At 36.0% G+C, this 23745-nt stretch overlaps 1 protein-coding gene across 1 annotated transcript in view; it reads left to right on the plus strand.

Moving 5' to 3' along the window:
- Positions 1–1551: 1551 nt before the first annotated feature.
- Positions 1552–23745, plus strand: part of LOC140725277 (uncharacterized) — a 41534-nt gene continuing 19340 nt past the window's right edge. Inside the window, exon 1 of the mRNA XM_073040543.1 lies at positions 1552–2916. Within this exon, the coding sequence (XP_072896644.1) occupies positions 1662–2666 (1005 nt within the window). The 5' untranslated portion in view covers positions 1552–1661 and the 3' untranslated portion in view covers positions 2667–2916. The remainder of the gene's footprint in view (positions 2917–23745) is intronic.

Below are 23745 nucleotides of genomic sequence, written 5' to 3' on the forward strand. Positions count from 1 at the left end.
TAGCACACACATAAAACTGGTTGCAGACAACTCTAGATCATATGGAAAGTAAATTCAAAACGTTTACATCAAGTTAGCACATAGTACTTTTGAGCAAAAGTAAATTGTACTCTCTTTTCAGCTGAATGCTTTACTTATTATTCTGTGCATTTTCTGTTATGTACATGTGCGTAACTATTCAGACTGAACTGTACCTTGTTATGATACCAGCCCCCTCCTTTGTGAGAATTGCAAGAGCCCTAGAAAAGGGGGGGGTCAATGACCCAAAAGAGAGAGAGAGAGACAGGCTGAATGGACACAGGAAATGGAAAGACAGCAACGTGCTGGATACCGCATTCCACTGGGACAAAAGCTGGCGACTGTGTCATTGTTCTCAGGAGACACCTGGGAACTGCAGACGTGCCAACTCGCAGGGACATTGTAAAGCCCTCGGGCAAAGTGGGCTGGTTGAGAGAGAGAGGTTGCATCACCTGCAACCTGATTGACACCTGAGATCCCGTGAGGCAGTATAAAGAAGGGTCTGAAAGAGGACGACCCTCAGACGCACCAAGGAGACATCAAGAAGTACGATAACGCTTCCCGTGGGAACGGGAAGCCATTTTGAAATAAGCCACGTGCGTTAAATTCCGAATGCGGGGTTTGTGGCTGGAACCAACGGAAGATCGCTTTTAACTAACAACGGGGAAGATCGCTCCCCTGATTCCACGGATGTTTTGGGGCAAGTTTTTCCGTTTTATCTCTCTCTCTCTCCAACACGTGAAACCAAAAGCCTGCAGACTTCAGAGTGACTCTTTATATTTCCAATTGGACTCAGTATTATATACCCTAGACAACGAAAGAGCTTATTTCTGAGTGATTATTAATGTACCTGCGTTTTAGATTGAGTATTGACGCATGTTATCTGAATGTTTGTATTAACCTTAATTTTTGTGCCCCTTTATTAATAAAACTTTTGAAAATAGTACCATTGGACTTCAACTGACATATCTATCTTTGCTGGTAAGTGAAACCAGTTACTGGTTTCGTAACAAGTGGGGTTCTCGTCTCGGGATTTGACACCAAAAAGGGGGAGGTCAGTCAATCGGGATTGTAAGTCAAAACAAAATAATTTGGATCTGGTACGCAGGTAGCCAGACAGAAAAACCAGCAAGGATGGACGTGTGTGAATTTATGGAAAGCGCGACTGTGGCGGCGCTAGAGGTGAGCACCAAAGCAGACTTGTTAAATTTGGCGAAGGGGTTAGAGATGGAAAACAAGCAGAATCAAGCGGAGAGGCAAAGACAGCATGAAATTCGGATCAGAGAGTTAGCAGCAGCCGAGAGAGCGGCAGCGGGGAGAGAAAGAGAGAGGGAGGAGCTAAGGAGAGAGCGGTTTAATGTTAGTCGGGAGCTGAGAGTAGTACCTCCGTTCGAAGAGACGGATGTTGATAGTTATTTCTTGTTTTTTGAAACGGTGGCAGTGAACCAGAAGTGGCCACAAGAGCAGTGGGTCGCGTTGTTGCGAAGTGTGTTAGCAGGAGGGAGGACCCGCAGACCAGCGAGTGCGTGGCCCCGCCCCTGGAGTACCAAAGCTTTCGCGCATGCGCGGTCACTCGCAGCCTGTCGGAAAAAGCGGCTGAGAAAGAGGACAGTTTAAATGAAGCCAGCGGTGATCTGGCCAAGATGTTTTTACCGACCCTGTACCATGAGGGTTCCGAGGGTGGTAAAACAGAAAGCAGTATAGTAAAAGGGGGTGAGGGAGAGGAAATAGCCCTGCCCTTAGTGAAGAGAAAGGTCCTAGAGGTAGGAACTAAAGTTGAGAAACGGATAAAGTTGTTAAAATGTCCAGAGTTGGACATGGTTAATCTGTCTGGTTTGGCAGAATTGTTTGAAGAAGTTCAGAGTTCTAAAGGTGTTCTCGATGGTCCCGAGAGTGAAATGAGGGCAGTCTTAGAGAGGAAGGGTATCCTTGCTGTGGAGAAGTCAGCTGAAATGGCCGAGGAGGTTGTTTCAGCTCGCAGGGTTGCGCCTTCCCCAACGGGGGGCTGCCTAGAGAGTAGTTGGAAGGATCGGGGGACGTTAGAATTTGAAAAAGGTACGGGTATTGAAAGCCTGGAAGGGGCCAATGTCCCGTTTGAGTGTGTCCAAGATGGGGGCGCACGTGGTGCTGAACCTGGTAACAGAGCTCAGGGGAAGTCTGAGGTGTTTGATTCAGGGGGACGGGGCGGCCGTCTTTGTGGATCAGGTAGGGTTGGTTCAGTAGGAAAAGGGTTAACCTTGGTAACCGTGGGAAGTGTGAGTTCCACGGTGTTTGTATTCGAGAGTGGGGCCAAGGTTAATGCCGAATTTAAGGGGGGAATGAGGATTGTTATTGAAGGAAACGGAAAGTCTGTAGTTCCCAAGTCGAAGGAAGAAATTTTAAACCTGGCAGATCGCTCACAGAGTGAGTCGGGAAATAGCGGGGCCCCCCACTCTATTGTTACGCCAGGGTGGGGTGTGAAGAGGTTGCATTCGAAATGCTACCTGAAAGAGGAGTTGGAATTAAAAACAAATAGCCTGAAGGGTCTTGACAGTTTCAGGCATGGTGTTGAAAAAATAGCCCCGATGAACGAGGCGGGCGGGAGTTCACCACGCCAAATTACTCAAAGTCCCAACGGGGGGACTCGCCAGAAAAGAGGTGACGGTTAATGGGGATGCCATTTTTTTTAAACAGCAAAGCAGGTTTTACGGGTTGCGCCAAAGCCTGTGAATAATAAAGACAGACCTTTGGAGACCTGCCGGCGAAGTAAACCGACCGAAACGATTAGTATTCGCATAAACTTTTGTAGATGCACCTAAGCTAAGATCACACCTCCGCAGTTTTGTTGCTGAAAACAATAAATAAATAGGTGGTTATTGAATTGAAGTCTGATGCTACAAGACTTTAAGATATTAAGATGTTAAGATATTAACTAAAGGGGCACTGTACTTGTTAACTGTTTAGATGCTGACTTGAATGTATAACTATTACTCTGTAGTGAAAAGAAAAGCTTCTGTATTGTATTAGATTCAAAATTTCTGTAAGACTGTACCACTCTGGGTTTTAACCGCTGGTAAAAACCTTTTTAAGAGGGGAGGTGTTATGATACCAGCCCCCTCCTTTGTGAGAATTGCAAGAGCCCTAGAAAAGGGGGGGGTCAATGACCCAAAAGAGAGAGAGAGAGACAGGCTGAATGGACACAGGAAATGGAAAGACAGCAACGTGCTGGATACCGCATTCCACTGGGACAAAAGCTGGCGACTGTGGCATTGTTCTCAGGAGACACCTGGGAACTGCAGACGTGCCAACTCGCAGGGACATTGTAAAGCCCTCGGGCAAAGTGGGCTGGTTGAGAGAGAGAGGTTGCATCACCTGCAACCTGATTGACACCTGAGATCCCGTGAGGCAGTATAAAGAAGGGTCTGAAAGAGGACGACCCTCAGACGCACCAAGGAGACATCAAGAAGTACGATAACGCTTCCCGTGGGAACGGGAAGCCATTTTGAAATAAGCCACGTGCGTTAAATTCCGAATGCGGGGTTTGTGGCTGGAACCAACGGAAGATCGCTTTTAACTAACAACGGGGAAGATCGCTCCCCTGATTCCACGGATGTTTTGGGGCAAGTTTTTCCGTTTTATCTCTCTCTCTCTCCAACACGTGAAACCAAAAGCCTGCAGACTTCAGAGTGACTCTTTATATTTCCAATTGGACTCAGTATTATATACCTAGACAACGAAAGAGCTTATTTCTGAGTGATTATTAATGTACCTGCGTTTTAGATTGAGTATTGACGCATGTTATCTGAATGTTTGTATTAACCTTAATTTTTGTGCCCCTTTATTAATAAAACTTTTGAAAATAGTACCATTGGACTTCAACTGACATATCTATCTTTGCTGGTAAGTGAAACCAGTTACTGGTTTCGTAACAACCTGAATAGAAACACAAAGCTACTCACAGCAATGGAATACATAAAGTAATGTTGAATTCAAGAACATACTACACTGCATTTACATTGGAACTACATTTAGCTTTGTATTGCTTTGAAACACGGTTGTACTATTAGGAGCAACTTAGTGTAACTTGACTAACTTCAGTAGCACACACATAAAACTTGTTGCAGACTTCCCCAAATCATATGCAAAGTCAATTACAAAGATTTACATGCAGTTAACACATAGTAATTTTGAAGAAAACTCAAATGTACACTCTTTTCAGCTGAATCGATTACTTATTATTCCCTGTGTTTTCGGTTTCGTACATGTGCATGACTATTCAGAGTGTACTGTAACTGAATAGAAAAAGAAGGAAAGCTACTCACAGCAATGGAATACAAAGTAAAGTTGAATTCAAGAACATACTACACTGTATTTACATTGGAACTACATTCAGCTTTGTATTGCTTTGAAAGACGGTATTACCATTTCGAGCAACTGGTGATATTGCTTAGTGTAACCTTACTAACTTCAGTAGCACACACATAAAACTTGATGCAGACTGCACCAAATCATATAGAAAGTCAATTCCAAACGTTTACATCAAGTTAGCACATAGTACTTTTGAGGAAAAGTAAATTGTACTCTCTTTTCAGCTGAATGCTTTACTTATTATTGTGTGCATTTTCTGTTATGTACATGTGTGTAACTATTCAGACTGAACTGCAACTGAATAGAAAAACAAGTAAAGCTACTCACAGCAATGGAATACATAATGTAAAGTTGAATTCAAGAACATACTACACTGCATTTACATTGGAACTACATTTAGCTTTGCATTGCTTTGAAACACGTTAGTACATTTAGGAGCAACTGGTGATATTGCTTAGTGTAACTTTACTAACATCAGTAGCACACACATAAAACTGGTTGCAGACAACTCTAGATCATATGGAAAGTAAATTCAAAACGTTTACATCAAGTTAGCACATAGTACTTTTGAGCAAAAGTAAATTGTACTCTCTTTTCAGCTGAATGCTTTACTTATTATTCTGTGCATTTTCTGTTATGTACATGTGCGTAACTATTCAGACTGAACTGTACCTGAATAGAAACACAAAGCTACTCACAGCAATGGAATACATAAAGTAATGTTGAATTCAAGAACATACTACGCTGCATTTACATTGGAACTACATTTAGCTTTGTATTGCTTTGAAACACGGTTGTACTATTAGGAGCAACTTAGTGTAACTTGACTAACTTCAGTAGCACACACATAAAGCCTGTTGCAGACTTCTCCAAATCATATGCAAAGTCAATTACAAAGATTTACATGCAGTTAACACATAGTAATTTTGAAGAAAATTCAAATGTACACTCTTTTCAGCTGAATCGATTACTTATTATTCCCTGTGTTTTCGGTTTCGTACATGTGCATGACTATTCAGAGTGTACTGTAACTGAATAGAAAAAGAAGGAAAGCTACTCACAGCAATGGAATACAAAGTAAAGTTGAATTCAAGAACATACTACACTGCATTTACATTGGAACTACATTCAGCTTTGTATTGCTTTGAAAGACGGTATTACCATTTCGAGCAACTGGTGATATTGCTTAGTGTAACCTTACTAACCTCAGTAGCACACACATAAAACTTGATGCAGACTGCACCAAATCATATAGAAAGTCAATTCCAAACGTTTACATCAAGTTAGCACATAGTACTTTTGAGGAAAAGTAAATTGTACTCTCTTTTCAGCTGAATGCTTTACTTATTATTGTGTGCATTTTCTGTTATGTACATGTGTGTAACTATTCAGACTGAACTGCAACTGAATAGAAAAACAAGTAAAGCTACTCACAGCAATGGAATACATAATGTAAAGTTGAATTCAAGAACATACTACACTGCATTTACATTGGAACTACATTTAGCTTTGTATTGCTTTGAAACACGGTAGTACCATTAGGAGCAACTGGTGATATTGCTTAGTGTAACTTTACTAACTGCAGTAGCACACACATAAAACTGGTTGCAGACAAATCTAGAACAGATGGAAAGTAAATTCAAAACGTTTACATCAAGTTAGCACATAGTACTTTTGAGCAAAAGTAAATTGTACTCTCTTTTCAGCTGAATGCTTTACTTATTATTCTGTGCATTTACTGTTATGTACATGTGCATAACTATTCAGACTGAACTGTACCTGAATAGAAACACAAAGCTACTCACAGCAATGGAATACATAAAGTAATGTTGAATTCAAGAACATACTACACTGTATTTACATTGGAACTACATTCAGCTTTGTATTGCTTTGAAACACGGTATTACCATTTGGAGCAACTGGTGATATTGCTTAGTGTAACTTTACTAACTTCAGTAGCACACACATAAAACTTGATGCAGACTGCACCAAATCATATAGAAAGTCAATTACAAACGTTTACATCAAGTTAGCACATAGTACTTTTGAGGAAAAGTAAATTGTACTCTCTTTTCAGCTGAATGCATTATTATTGTGTGGATTTTCTGTTATGTACATGTGCGTAACTATTCAGAGTGAACTGTAAATGAATAGAAACACAAAGCTACTCACAGCAATGGAATACATAAAGTAATGTTGAATTCAAGAACATACTACGCTGCATTTACATTGGAACTACATTTAGCTTTGTATTGCTTTGAAACACGGTTGTACTATTAGGAGCAACTTAGTGTAACTTGACTAACTTCAGTAGCACACACATAAAACTTGTTGCAGACTTCTCCAAATCATATGCAAAGTCAATTACAAAGATTTACATGCAGTTAACACATAGTAATTTTGAAGAAAATTCAAATGTACACTCTTTTCAGCTGAATCGATTACTTATTATTCCCTGTGTTTTCTGTTTCGTACATGTGCATGACTATTCAGAGTGTACTGTAACTGAATAGAAAAAGAAGGAAAGCTACTCACAGCAATGGAATACAAAGTAAAGTTGAATTCAAGAACATACTACACTGTATTTACATTGGAACTACATTCAGCTTTGTATTGCTTTGAAAGACGGTATTACCATTTCGAGCAACTGGTGATATTGCTTAGTGTAACCTTACTAACTTCAGTAGCACACACATAAAACTTGATGCAGACTGCACCAAATCATATAGAAAGTCAATTACAAACGTTTACATCAAGTTAGCACATAGTACTTTTGAGGAAAAGTAAATTGTACTCTCTTTTCAGCTGAATGCTTTACTTATTATTGTGTGCATTTTCTGTTATGTACATGTGCGTAACTATTCAGACTGAACTGCAACTGAATAGAAAAACAAGTAAAGCTACTCACAGCAATGGAATACATAAAGTAATGTTGAATTCAAGAACATACTACACTGCATTTACATTGGAACTACATTTAGCTTTGTATTGCTTTGAAACACGATAGTACCATTAGGAGCAACTGGTGATATTGCTTAGTGTAACTTTACTAACTGCAGTAGCACACACATAAAACTGGTTGCAGACAACTCTAAATCATATGGAAAGTAAATTGAAAGTGTTTACATCAAGTTAGCAGATAGTACTTTTGAGCAGAAATAAAATGTACTCTTTTACTTCTGAAAGCATTACTTGTTATTGTGTGCATTTTCTGTTATGTACATGTGCGTAACTATTCAGAGTGCACTGTAAATGAATAGAAACACAAAGAAAACTACTCACAGCAATGGAATACATAAAGTAATGTTGAATTCAAGAACATACTACACTGCATTTACATTGGAACTGCATTTAGCTTTGTATTGCTTTGAAACACGTTAGTACAATTAGGAGCAACTGGTGATATTGCTTAGTGTAACTTTACTAACATCAGTAGCACACACATAAAACTGGTTGCAGACAACTCTAGATCATATGGAAAGTAAATTCAAAACGTTTACATCAAGTTAGCACATAGTACTTTTGAGCAAAAGTAAATTGTACTCTCTTTTCAGCTGAATGCTTTACTTATTATTGTGTGCATTTTCTGTTATGTACATGTGTGTAACTATTCAGACTGAACTGCAACTGAATAGAAAAACAAGGAAAGCTACTCACAGTAATGGAATACATAAAGTAAAGTTGAATTCAAGAACATACTACACTGCATTTACATTGGAACTACATTTAGCTTTGTATTGCTTTGAAACACGGTATTACCATTTGGAGCAACTGGTGATATTGCTTAGTGTAACTTTACTAACTTCAGTAGCACACACATGAAACTTGATGCAGACTGCACCAAATCATATAGAAAGTCAATTACAAACGTTTACATCAAGTTAGCACATAGTACTTTTGAGCAGAATTAAATTATACACCTTTTACTTCTGAAAGCATTACTTATTATTCCCTGTGTTTTCTGTTATGTACATGTGCATAAGTATTCAGAGTGAACTGTCACTGAATAGAAACACAATGAACACTACTCACAGCAATGGAATACATAATGTAATGTTGAATTCAAGAACATACTACACTGCATTTACATTGTAACTGCATTTAGCTTTGTATTGCTTTGAAACACGTTAGTACAATTAGGAGCAACTGGTGATATTGCTTAGTGTAACTTTACTAACTGCAGTAGCACACACATAAAACTGGTTGCAGACAACTCTAAATCATATGGAAAGTAAATTGAAAGTGTTTACATCAAGTTAGCAGATAGTACTTTTGAGCAGAACTAAAATGTACTCTTTTACTTCTGAAAGCATTACTTATTATTGTGTGCATTTTCTGTTATGTACATGTGCGTAACTATTCAGAGTGCACTGTAAATGAATAGAAACACAAAGAAAACTACTCACAGCAATGGAATACATAAAGTAATGTTGAATTCAAGAACATACTACACTGCATTTACATTGGAACTGCATTTAGCTTTGTATTGCTTTGAAACACGTTAGTACAATTAGGAGCAACTGGTGATATTGCTTAGTGTAACTTTACTAACATCAGTAGCACACACATAAAACTGGTTGCAGACAACTCTAGATCATATGGAAAGTAAATTCAAAACGTTTACATCAAGTTAGCACATAGTACTTTTGAGCAAAAGTAAATTGTACTCTCTTTTCAGCTGAATGCTTTACTTATTATTCTGTGCATTTTCTGTTATGTACATGTGCGTAACTATTCAGACTGAACTGTACCTGAATAGAAACACAAAGCTACTCACAGCAATGGAATACATAAAGTAATGTTGAATTCAAGAACATACTACACTGTATTTACATTGGAACTACATTCAGCTTTGTATTGCTTTGAAACACGGTATTACCATTTGGAGCAACTGGTGATATTGCTTAGTGTAACTTTACTAACTTCAGTAGCACACACATAAAACTTGATGCAGACTGCACCAAATCATATAGAAAGTCAATTACAAACGTTTACATCAAGTTAGCACATAGTACTTTTGAGGAAAAGTAAATTGTACTCTCTTTTCAGCTGAATGCATTATTATTGTGTGCATTTTCTGTTATGTACATGTGTGTAACTATTCAGACTGAACTGCAACTGAATAGAAAAACAAGTAAAGCTACTCACAGCAATGGAATACATAATGTAAAGTTGAATTCAAGAACATACTACACTGCATTTACATTGGAACTACATTTAGCTTTGTATTGCTTTGAAACACGGTAGTACCATTAGGAGCAACTGGTGATATTGCTTAGTGTAACTTTACTAACTGCAGTAGCACACACATAAAACTGGTTGCAGACAACTCTAAATCATATGGAAAGTAAATTGAAAGTGATTACATCAAGTTAGCAGATAGTACTTTTGAGCAGAAATAAAATGTACTCTTTTACTTCTGAAAGCATTACTTATTATTGTGTGCATTTTCTGTTATGTACATGTGCGTAACTATTCAGAGTGCACTGTAAATGAATAGAAACACAAAGAAAACTACTCACAGCAATGGAATACATAAAGTAATGTTGAATTCAAGAACATACTACACTGCATTTACATTGGAACTGCATTTAGCTTTGTATTGCTTTGAAACACGTTAGTACATTTAGGAGCAACTGGTGATATTGCTTAGTGTAACTTTACTAACATCAGTAGCACACACATAAAACTGGTTGCAGACAACTCTAGATCATATGGAAAGTAAATTCAAAACGTTTACATCAAGTTAGCACATAGTACTTTTGAGCAAAAGTAAATTGTACTCTCTTTTCAGCTGAATGCTTTACTTATTATTCTGTGCATTTTCTGTTATGTACATGTGCGTAACTATTCAGACTGAACTGTACCTGAATAGAAACACAAAGCTACTCACAGCAATGGAATACATAAAGTAATGTTGAATTCAAGAACATACTACACTGCATTTACATTGGAACTACATTTAGCTTTGTATTGCTTTGAAACACGGTTGTACTATTAGGAGCAACTTAGTGTAACTTGACTAACTTCAGTAGCACACACATAAAACTTGTTGCAGACTTCTCCAAATCATATGCAAAGTCAATTACAAAGATTTACATGCAGTTAACACATAGTAATTTTGAAGAAAACTCAAATGTACACTCTTTTCAGCTGAATCGATTACTTATTATTCCCTGTGTTTTCGGTTTCGTACATGTGCATGACTATTCAGAGTGTACTGTAACTGAATAGAAAAAGAAGGAAAGCTACTCACAGCAATGGAATACAAAGTAAAGTTGAATTCAAGAACATACTACACTGTATTTACATTGGAACTACATTCAGCTTTGTATTGCTTTGAAAGACGGTATTACCATTTCGAGCAACTGGTGATATTGCTTAGTGTAACCTTACTAACTTCAGTAGCACACACATAAAACTTGATGCAGACTGCACCAAATCATATAGAAAGTCAATTCCAAACGTTTACATCAAGTTAGCACATAGTACTTTTGAGGAAAAGTAAATTGTACTCTCTTTTCAGCTGAATGCTTTACTTATTATTGTGTGCATTTTCTGTTATGTACATGTGTGTAACTATTCAGACTGAACTGCAACTGAATAGAAAAACAAGTAAAGCTACTCACAGCAATGGAATACATAATGTAAAGTTGAATTCAAGAACATACTACACTGCATTTACATTGGAACTACATTTAGCTTTGTATTGCTTTGAAACACGGTAGTACCATTAGGAGCAACTGGTGATATTGCTTAGTGTAACTTTACTAACTGCAGTAGCACACACATAAAACTGGTTGCAGACAACTCTAAATCATATGGAAAGTAAATTGAAAGTGATTACATCAAGTTAGCAGATAGTACTTTTGAGCAGAAATAAAATGTACTCTTTTACTTCTGAAAGCATTACTTATTATTGTGTGCATTTTCTGTTATGTACATGTGCGTAACTATTCAGAGTGCACTGTAAATGAATAGAAACACAAAGAAAACTACTCACAGCAATGGAATACATAAAGTAATGTTGAATTCAAGAACATACTACACTGCATTTACATTGGAACTGCATTTAGCTTTGTATTGCTTTGAAACACGTTAGTACATTTAGGAGCAACTGGTGATATTGCTTAGTGTAACTTTACTAACATCAGTAGCACACACATAAAACTGGTTGCAGACAACTCTAGATCATATGGAAAGTAAATTCAAAACGTTTACATCAAGTTAGCACATAGTACTTTTGAGCAAAAGTAAATTGTACTCTCTTTTCAGCTGAATGCTTTACTTATTATTCTGTGCATTTTCTGTTATGTACATGTGCGTAACTATTCAGACTGAACTGTACCTTGTTATGATACCAGCCCCCTCCTTTGTGAGAATTGCAAGAGCCCTAGAAAAGGGGGGGGTCAATGACCCAAAAGAGAGAGAGAGAGACAGGCTGAATGGACACAGGAAATGGAAAGACAGCAACGTGCTGGATACCGCATTCCACTGGGACAAAAGCTGGCGACTGTGTCATTGTTCTCAGGAGACACCTGGGAACTGCAGACGTGCCAACTCGCAGGGACATTGTAAAGCCCTCGGGCAAAGTGGGCTGGTTGAGAGAGAGAGGTTGCATCACCTGCAACCTGATTGACACCTGAGATCCCGTGAGGCAGTATAAAGAAGGGTCTGAAAGAGGACGACCCTCAGACGCACCAAGGAGACATCAAGAAGTACGATAACGCTTCCCGTGGGAACGGGAAGCCATTTTGAAATAAGCCACGTGCGTTAAATTCCGAATGCGGGGTTTGTGGCTGGAACCAACGGAAGATCGCTTTTAACTAACAACGGGGAAGATCGCTCCCCTGATTCCACGGATGTTTTGGGGCAAGTTTTTCCGTTTTATCTCTCTCTCTCTCCAACACGTGAAACCAAAAGCCTGCAGACTTCAGAGTGACTCTTTATATTTCCAATTGGACTCAGTATTATATACCTAGACAACGAAAGAGCTTATTTCTGAGTGATTATTAATGTACCTGCGTTTTAGATTGAGTATTGACGCATGTTATCTGAATGTTTGTATTAACCTTAATTTTTGTGCCCCTTTATTAATAAAACTTTTGAAAATAGTACCATTGGACTTCAACTGACATATCTATCTTTGCTGGTAAGTGAAACCAGTTACTGGTTTCGTAACAACCTGAATAGAAACACAAAGCTACTCACAGCAATGGAATACATAAAGTAATGTTGAATTCAAGAACATACTACACTGCATTTACATTGGAACTACATTTAGCTTTGTATTGCTTTGAAACACGGTTGTACTATTAGGAGCAACTTAGTGTAACTTGACTAACTTCAGTAGCACACACATAAAACTTGTTGCAGACTTCTCCAAATCATATGCAAAGTCAATTACAAAGATTTACATGCAGTTAACACATAGTAATTTTGAAGAAAACTCAAATGTACACTCTTTTCAGCTGAATCGATTACTTATTATTCCCTGTGTTTTCGGTTTCGTACATGTGCATGACTATTCAGAGTGTACTGTAACTGAATAGAAAAAGAAGGAAAGCTACTCACAGCAATGGAATACAAAGTAAAGTTGAATTCAAGAACATACTACACTGTATTTACATTGGAACTACATTCAGCTTTGTATTGCTTTGAAAGACGGTATTACCATTTCGAGCAACTGGTGATATTGCTTAGTGTAACCTTACTAACTTCAGTAGCACACACATAAAACTTGATGCAGACTGCACCAAATCATATAGAAAGTCAATTCCAAACGTTTACATCAAGTTAGCACATAGTACTTTTGAGGAAAAGTAAATTGTACTCTCTTTTCAGCTGAATGCTTTACTTATTATTGTGTGCATTTTCTGTTATGTACATGTGTGTAACTATTCAGACTGAACTGCAACTGAATAGAAAAACAAGTAAAGCTACTCACAGCAATGGAATACATAATGTAAAGTTGAATTCAAGAACATACTACACTGCATTTACATTGGAACTACATTTAGCTTTGTATTGCTTTGAAACACGGTAGTACCATTAGGAGCAACTGGTGATATTGCTTAGTGTAACTTTACTAACTGCAGTAGCACACACATAAAACTGGTTGCAGACAAATCTAGATCATATGGAAAGTAAATTCAAAACGTTTACATCAAGTTAGCACATAGTACTTTTGAGCAAAAGTAAATTGTACTCTCTTTTCAGCTGAATGCTTTACTTATTATTCTGTGCATTTTCTGTTATGTACATGTGCGTAACTATTCAGACTGAACTGTACCTGAATAGAAACACAAAGCTACTCACAGCAATGGAATACATAAAGTAATGTTGAATTCAAGAACATACTACACTGCATTTACATTGGAACTACATTCAGCTTTGTATTGCTTTGAAACACGGTATTACCATTTGGAGCAACTGGTGATATTGCTTAGTGTAACTTTACTAACTTCAGTAGCACACACATAAAACTTGATGCAGACTGCACCAAATCATATAGAAAGTCAATTACAAACGTTTACATCAAGTTAGCACATAGTACTTTTGAGGAAAAGTAAATTGTACTCTCTTTTCAGCTGAATGCATTATTATTGTGTGCATTTTCTGTTATGTACATGTGCGTAACTATTCAGAGTGAACTGTAAATGAATAGAAACACAAAGAAAACTACTCACAGCAATGGAATACATAAAGTAATGTTGAATTCAAGAACATACTACACTGCATTTACATTGGAACTGCATTTAGCTTTGCATTGCTTTGAAACACGTTAGTACATTTAGGAGCATCTGGTGATATTGCTTAGTGTAACTTTACTAACATCAGTAGCACACACATAAAACTGGTTGCAGACAACTCTAGATCATATGGAAAGTAAATTCAAAACGTTTACATCAAGTTAGCACATAGTACTTTTGAGCAAAAGTAAATTGTACTCTCTTTTCAGCTGAATGCTTTACTTATTATTCTGTGCATTTTCTGTTATGTACATGTGCGTAACTATTCAGACTGAACTGTACCTGAATAGAAACACAAAGCTACTCACAGCAATGGAATACATAAAGTAATGTTGAATTCAAGAACATACTACGCTGCATTTACATTGGAACTACATTTAGCTTTGTATTGCTTTGAAACACGGTTGTACTATTAGGAGCAACTTAGTGTAACTTGACTAACTTCAGTAGCACACACATAAAGCCTGTTGCAGACTTCTCCAAATCATATGCAAAGTCAATTACAAAGATTTACATGCAGTTAACACATAGTAATTTTGAAGAAAATTCAAATGTACACTCTTTTCAGCTGAATCGATTACTTATTATTCCCTGTGTTTTCGGTTTCGTACATGTGCATGACTATTCAGAGTGTACTGTAACTGAATAGAAAAAGAAGGAAAGCTACTCACAGCAATGGAATACAAAGTAAAGTTGAATTCAAGAACATACTACACTGCATTTACATTGGAACTACATTCAGCTTTGTATTGCTTTGAAAGACGGTATTACCATTTCGAGCAACTGGTGATATTGCTTAGTGTAACCTTACTAACCTCAGTAGCACACACATAAAACTTGATGCAGACTGCACCAAATCATATAGAAAGTCAATTCCAAACGTTTACATCAAGTTAGCACATAGTACTTTTGAGGAAAAGTAAATTGTACTCTCTTTTCAGCTGAATGCTTTACTTATTATTGTGTGCATTTTCTGTTATGTACATGTGTGTAACTATTCAGACTGAACTGCAACTGAATAGAAAAACAAGTAAAGCTACTCACAGCAATGGAATACATAATGTAAAGTTGAATTCAAGAACATACTACACTGCATTTACATTGGAACTACATTTAGCTTTGTATTGCTTTGAAACACGGTAGTACCATTAGGAGCAACTGGTGATATTGCTTAGTGTAACTTTACTAACTGCAGTAGCACACACATAAAACTGGTTGCAGACAAATCTAGAACAGATGGAAAGTAAATTCAAAACGTTTACATCAAGTTAGCACATAGTACTTTTGAGCAAAAGTAAATTGTACTCTCTTTTCAGCAGAATGCTTTACTTATTATTCTGTGCATTTACTGTTATGTACATGTGCATAACTATTCAGACTGAACTGTACCTGAATAGAAACACAAAGCTACTCACAGCAATGGAATACATAAAGTAATGTTGAATTCAAGAACATACTACACTGTATTTACATTGGTACTACATTCAGCTTTGTATTGCTTTGAAACACGGTATTACCATTTGGAGCAACTGGTGATATTGCTTAGTGTAACTTTACTAACTTCAGTAGCACACACATAAAACTTGATGCAGACTGCACCAAATCATATAGAAAGTCAATTACAAACGTTTACATCAAGTTAGCACATAGTACTTTTGAGGAAAAGTAAATTGTACTCTCTTTTCAGCTGAATGCATTATTATTGTGTGGATTTTCTGTTATGTACATGTGCGTAACTATTCAGAGTGAACTGTAAATGAATAGAAACACAAAGCTACTCACAGCAATGGAATACATAAAGTAATGTTGAATTCAAGAACATACTACGCTGCATTTACATTGGAACTACATTTAGCTTTGTATTGCTTTGAAACACGGTTGTACTATTAGGAGCAACTTAGTGTAACTTGACTAACTTCAGTAGCACACACATAAAACTTGTTGCAGACTTCTCCAAATCATATGCAAAGTCAATTACAAAGATTTACATGCAGTTAACACATAGTAATTTTGAAGAAAATTCAAATGTACACTCTTTTCAGCTGAATCGATTACTTATTATTCCCTGTGTTTTCTGTTTCGTACATGTGCATGACTATTCAGAGTGTACTGTAACTGAATAGAAAAAGAAGGAAAGCTACTCACAGCAATGGAATACAAAGTAAAGTTGAATTCAAGAACATACTACACTGTATTTACATTGGAACTACATTCAGCTTTGTATTGCTTTGAAAGACGGTATTACCATTTCGAGCAACTGGTGATATTGCTTAGTGTAACCTTACTAACTTCAGTAGCACACACATAAAACTTGATGCAGACTGCACCAAATCATATAGAAAGTCAATTACAAACGTTTACATCAAGTTAGCACATAGTACTTTTGAGGAAAAGTAAATTGTACTCTCTTTTCAGCTGAATGCTTTACTTATTATTGTGTGCATTTTCTGTTATGTACATGTGCGTAACTATTCAGACTGAACTGCAACTGAATAGAAAAACAAGTAAAGCTACTCACAGCAATGGAATACATAAAGTAATGTTGAATTCAAGAACATACTACACTGCATTTACATTGGAACTACATTTAGCTTTGTATTGCTTTGAAACACGGTAGTACCATTAGGAGCAACTGGTGATATTGCTTAGTGTAACTTTACTAACTGCAGTAGCACACACATAAAACTGGTTGCAGACAACTCTAAATCATATGGAAAGTAAATTGAAAGTGTTTACATCAAGTTAGCAGATAGTACTTTTGAGCAGAAATAAAATGTACTCTTTTACTTCTGAAAGCATTACTTGTTATTGTGTGCATTTTCTGTTATGTACATGTGCGTAACTATTCAGAGTGCACTGTAAATGAATAGAAACACAAAGAAAACTACTCACAGCAATGGAATACATAAAGTAATGTTGAATTCAAGAACATACTACACTGCATTTACATTGGAACTGCATTTAGCTTTGTATTGCTTTGAAACACGTTAGTACAATTAGGAGCAACTGGTGATATTGCTTAGTGTAACTTTACTAACATCAGTAGCACACACATAAAACTGGTTGCAGACAACTCTAGATCATATGGAAAGTAAATTCAAAACGTTTACATCAAGTTAGCACATAGTACTTTTGAGCAAAAGTAAATTGTACTCTCTTTTCAGCTGAATGCTTTACTTATTATTGTGTGCATTTTCTGTTATGTACATGTGTGTAACTATTCAGACTGAACTGCAACTGAATAGAAAAACAAGGAAAGCTACTCACAGTAATGGAATACATAAAGTAAAGTTGAATTCAAGAACATACTACACTGCATTTACATTGGAACTACATTTAGCTTTGTATTGCTTTGAAACACGGTATTACCATTTGGAGCAACTGGTGATATTGCTTAGTGTAACTTTACTAACTTCAGTAGCACACACATGAAACTTGATGCAGACTGCACCAAATCATATAGAAAGTCAATTACAAACGTTTACATCAAGTTAGCACATAGTACTTTTGAGCAGAATTAAATTATACACCTTTTACTTCTGAAAGCATTACTTATTATTCCCTGTGTTTTCTGTTATGTACATGTGCATAAGTATTCAGAGTGAACTGTCACTGAATAGAAACACAATGAACACTACTCACAGCAATGGAATACATAATGTAATGTTGAATTCAAGAACATACTACACTGCATTTACATTGGAACTGCATTTAGCTTTGTATTGCTTTGAAACACGTTAGTACAATTAGGAGCAACTGGTGATATTGCTTAGTGTAACTTTACTAACTGCAGTAGCACACACATAAAACTGGTTGCAGACAACTCTAAATCATATGGAAAGTAAATTGAAAGTGTTTACATCAAGTTAGCAGATAGTACTTTTGAGCAGAACTAAAATGTACTCTTTTACTTCTGAAAGCATTACTTATTATTGTGTGCATTTTCTGTTATGTACATGTGCGTAACTATTCAGAGTGCACTGTAAATGAATAGAAACACAAAGAAAACTACTCACAGCAATGGAATACATAAAGTAATGTTGAATTCAAGAACATACTACACTGCATTTACATTGGAACTGCATTTAGCTTTGTATTGCTTTGAAACACGTTAGTACATTTAGGAGCAACTGGTGATATTGCTTAGTGTAACTTTACTAACATCAGTAGCACACACATAAAACTGGTTGCAGACAACTCTAGATCATATGGAAAGTAAATTCAAAACGTTTACATCAAGTTAGCACATAGTACTTTTGAGCAAAAGTAAATTGTACTCTCTTTTCAGCTGAATGCTTTACTTATTATTCTGTGCATTTTCTGTTATGTACATGTGCGTAACTATTCAGACTGAACTGTACCTGAATAGAAACACAAAGCTACTCACAGCAATGGAATACATAAAGTAATGTTGAATTCAAGAACATACTACACTGCATTTACATTGGAACTACATTTAGCTTTGTATTGCTTTGAAACACGGTTGTACTATTAGGAGCAACTTAGTGTAACTTGACTAACTTCAGTAGCACACACATAAAACTTGTTGCAGACTTCTCCAAATCATATGCAAAGTCAATTACAAAGATTTACATGCAGTTAACACATAGTAATTTTGAAGAAAATTCAAATGTACACTCTTTTCAGCTGAATCGATTACTTATTATTCCCTGTGTTTTCGGTTTCGTACATGTGCATGACTATTCAGAGTGTACTGTAACTGAATAGAAAAAGAAGGAAAGCTACTCACAGCAATGGAATACAAAGTAAAGTTGAATTCAAGAACATACTACACTGTATTTACATTGGAACTACATTCAGCTTTGTATTGCTTTGAAAGACGGTATTACCATTTCGAGCAACTGGTGATATTGCTTAGTGTAACCTTACTAACTTCAGTAGCACACACATAAAACCTGATGCAGACTGCACCAAATCATATAGAAAGTCAATTACAAACGTTTACATCAAGTTAGCACATAGTACTTTTGAGGAAAAGTAAATTGTACTCTCTTTTCAGCTGAATGCTTTACTTATTATTGTGTGCATTTTCTGTTATGTACATGTGTGTAACTATTCAGACTGAACTGCAACTGAATAGAAAAACAAGTAAAGCTACTCACAGCAATGGAATACATAATGTAAAGTTGAATTCAAGAACATACTACACTGCATTTACATTGGAACTACATTTAGCTTTGTATTGCTTTGAAACACGGTAGTACCATTAGGAGCAACTGGTGATATTGCTTAGTGTAACTTTACTAACTGCAGTAGCACACACATAAAACTGGTTGCAGACAAATCTAGATCATATGGAAAGTAAATTCAAAACGTTTACATCAAGTTAGCACATAGTACTTTTGAGCAAAAGTAAATTGTACTCTCTTTTCAGCTGAATGCTTTACTTATTATTCTGTGCATTTTCTGTTATGTACATGTGCGTAACTATTCAGACTGAACTGTACCTGAATAGAAACACAAAGCTACTCACAGCAATGGAATACATAAAGTAATGTTGAATTCAAGAACATACTACACTGTATTTACATTGGAACTACATTCAGCTTTGTATTGCTTTGAAACACGGTATTACCATTTGGAGCAACTGGTGATATTGCTTAGTGTAACTTTACTAACTTCAGTAGCACACACATAAAACTTGATGCAGACTGCACCAAATCATATAGAAAGTCAATTACAAACGTTTACATCAAGTTAGCACATAGTACTTTTGAGGAAAAGTAAATTGTACTCTCTTTTCAGCTGAATGCATTATTATTGTGTGCATTTTCTGTTATGTACATGTGCGTAACTATTCAGAGTGAACTGTAAATGAATAGAAACACAAAGAAAACTACTCACAGCAATGGAATACATAAAGTAATGTTGAATTCAAGAACATACTACACTGCATTTACATTGGAACTGCATTTAGCTTTGTATTGCTTTGAAACACGTTAGTACATTTAGGAGCAACTGGTGATATTGCTTAGTGTAACTTTACTAACATCAGTAGCACACACATAAAACTGGTTGCAGACAACTCTAGATCATATGGAAAGTAAATTCAAAACGTTTACATCAAGTTAGCACATAGTACTTTTGAGCAAAAGTAAATTGTACTCTCTTTTCAGCTGAATGCTTTACTTATTATTCTGTGCATTTTCTGTTATGTACATGTGCGTAACTATTCAGACTGAACTGTACCTGAATAGAAACACAAAGCTACTCACAGCAATGGAATACATAAAGTAATGTTGAATTCAAGAACATACTACGCTGCATTTACATTGGAACTACATTTAGCTTTGTATTGCTTTGAAACACGGTTGTACTATTAGGAGCAACTTAGTGTAACTTGACTAACTTCAGTAGCACACACATAAAGCCTGTTGCAGACTTCTCCAAATCATATGCAAAGTCAATTACAAAGATTTACATGCAGTTAACACATAGTAATTTTGAAGAAAATTCAAATGTACACTCTTTTCAGCTGAATCGATTACTTATTATTCCCTGTGTTTTCGGTTTCGTACATGTGCATGACTATTCAGAGTGTACTGTAACTGAATAGAAAAAGAAGGAAAGCTTCTCACAGCAATGGAATACAAAGTAAAGTTGAATTCAAGAACATACTACACTGCATTTACATTGGAACTACATTCAGCTTTGTATTGCTTTGAAAGACGGTATTACCATTTCGAGCAACTGGTGATATTGCTTAGTGTAACCTTACTAACCTCAGTAGCACACACATAAAACTTGATGCAGACTGCACCAAATCATATAGAAAGTCAATTCCAAACGTTTACATCAAGTTAGCACATAGTACTTTTGAGGAAAAGTAAATTGTACTCTCTTTTCAGCTGAATGCTTTACTTATTATTGTGTGCATTTTCTGTTATGTACATGTGTGTAACTATTCAGACTGAACTGCAACTGAATAGAAAAACAAGTAAAGCTACTCACAGCAATGGAATACATAATGTAAAGTTGAATTCAAGAACATACTACACTGCATTTACATTGGAACTACATTTAGCTTTGTATTGCTTTGAAACACGGTAGTACCATTAGGAGCAACTGGTGATATTGCTTAGTGTAACTTTACTAACTGCAGTAGCACACACATAAAACTGGTTGCAGACAAATCTAGAACAGATGGAAAGTAAATTCAAAACGTTTACATCAAGTTAGCACATAGTACTTTTGAGCAAAAGTAAATTGTACTCTCTTTTCAGCTGAATGCTTTACTTATTATTCTGTGCATTTTCTGTTATGTACATGTGCATAACTATTCAGACTGAACTGTACCTGAATAGAAACACAAAGCTACTCACAGCAATGGAATACATAAAGTAATGTTGAATTCAAGAACATACTACACTGTATTTACATTGGAACTACATTCAGCTTTGTATTGCTTTGAAACACGGTATTACCATTTGGAGCAACTGGTGATATTGCTTAGTGTAACTTTACTAACTTCAGTAGCACACACATAAAACTTGATGCAGACTGCACCAAATCATATAGAAAGTCAATTACAAACGTTTACATCAAGTTAGCACATAGTACTTTTGAGGAAAAGTAAATTGTACTCTCTTTTCAGCTGAATGCATTATTATTGTGTGCATTTTCTGTTATGTACATGTGCGTAACTATTCAGAGTGAACTGTAAATGAATAGAAACACAAAGCTACTCACAGCAATGGAATACATAAAGTAATGTTGAATTCAAGAACATACTACGCTGCATTTACATTGGAACTACATTTAGCTTTGTATTGCTTTGAAACACGGTTGTACTATTAGGAGCAACTTAGTGTAACTTTACTAACTTCAGTAGCACACACATAAAACTTGTTGCAGACTTCTCCAAATCATATGCAAAGTCAATTACAAAGATTTACATGCAGTTAACACATAGTAATTTTGAAGAAAATTCAAATGTACACTCTTTTCAGCTGAATCGATTACTTATTATTCCCTGTGTTTTCTGTTTCGTACATGTGCATGACTATTCAGAGTGTACTGTAACTGAATAGAAAAAGAAGGAAAGCTACTCACAGCAATGGAATACAAAGTAAAGTTGAATTCAAGAACATACTACACTGTATTTACATTGGAACTACATTCAGCTTTGTATTGCTTTGAAAGACGGTATTACCATTTCGAGCAACTGGTGATATTGCTTAGTGTAACCTTACTAACTTCAGTAGCACACACATAAAACTTGATGCAGACTGCACCAAATCATATAGAAAGTCAATTACAAACGTTTACATCAAGTTAGCACATAGTACTTTTGAGGAAAAGTAAATTGTACTCTCTTTTCAGCTGAATGCTTTACTTATTATTGTGTGCATTTTCTGTTATGTACATGTGCGTAACTATTCAGACTGAACTGCAACTGAATAGAAAAACAAGTAAAGCTACTCACAGCAATGGAATACATAAAGTAATGTTGAATTCAAGAACATACTACACTGCATTTACATTGGAACTACATTTAGCTTTGTATTGCTTTGAAACACGGTAGTACCATTAGGAGCAACTGGTGATATTGCTTAGTGTAACTTTACTAACTGCAGTAGCACACACATAAAACTGGTTGCAGACAACTCTAAATCATATGGAAAGTAAATTGAAAGTGTTTACATCAAGTTAGCAGATAGTACTTTTGAGCAGAAATAAAATGTACTCTTTTACTTCTGAAAGCATTACTTGTTATTGTGTGCATTTTCTGTTATGTACATGTGCGTAACTATTCAGAGTGCACTGTAAATGAATAGAAACACAAAGAAAACTACTCACAGCAATGGAATACATAAAGTAATGTTGAATTCAAGAACATACTACACTGCATTTACATTGGAACTGCATTTAGCTTTGTATTGCTTTGAAACACGTTAGTACAATTAGGAGCAACTGGTGATATTGCTTAGTGTAACTTTACTAACATCAGTAGCACACACATAAAACTGGTTGCAGACAACTCTAGATCATATGGAAAGTAAATTCAAAACGTTTACATCAAGTTAGCACATAGTACTTTTGAGCAAAAGTAAATTGTACTCTCTTTTCAGCTGAATGCTTTACTTATTATTGTGTGCATTTTCTGTTATGTACATGTGTGTAACTATTCAGACTGAACTGCAACTGAATAGAAAAACAAGGAAAGCTACTCACAGTAATGGAATACATAAAGTAAAGTTGAATTCAAGAACATACTACACTGCATTTACATTGGAACTACATTTAGCTTTGTATTGCTTTGAAACACGGTATTACCATTTGGAGCAACTGGTGATATTGCTTAGTGTAACTTTACTAACTTCAGTAGCACACACATGAAACTTGATGCAGACTGCACCAAATCATATAGAAAGTCAATTACAAACGTTTACATCAAGTTAGCACATAGTACTTTTGAGCAGAATTAAATTATACACCTTTTACTTCTGAAAGCATTACTTATTATTCCCTGTGTTTTCTGTTATGAACATGTGCATAAGTATTCAGAGTGAACTGTCACTGAATAGAAACACAATGAACACTACTCACAGCAATGGAATACATAATGTAATGTTGAATTCAAGAACATACTACACTGCATTTACAT

This window comes from Hemitrygon akajei, chromosome 3, assembly GCF_048418815.1.
Source record: "Hemitrygon akajei chromosome 3, sHemAka1.3, whole genome shotgun sequence".
Classification (NCBI taxonomy): domain Eukaryota; kingdom Metazoa; phylum Chordata; class Chondrichthyes; order Myliobatiformes; family Dasyatidae; genus Hemitrygon; species Hemitrygon akajei.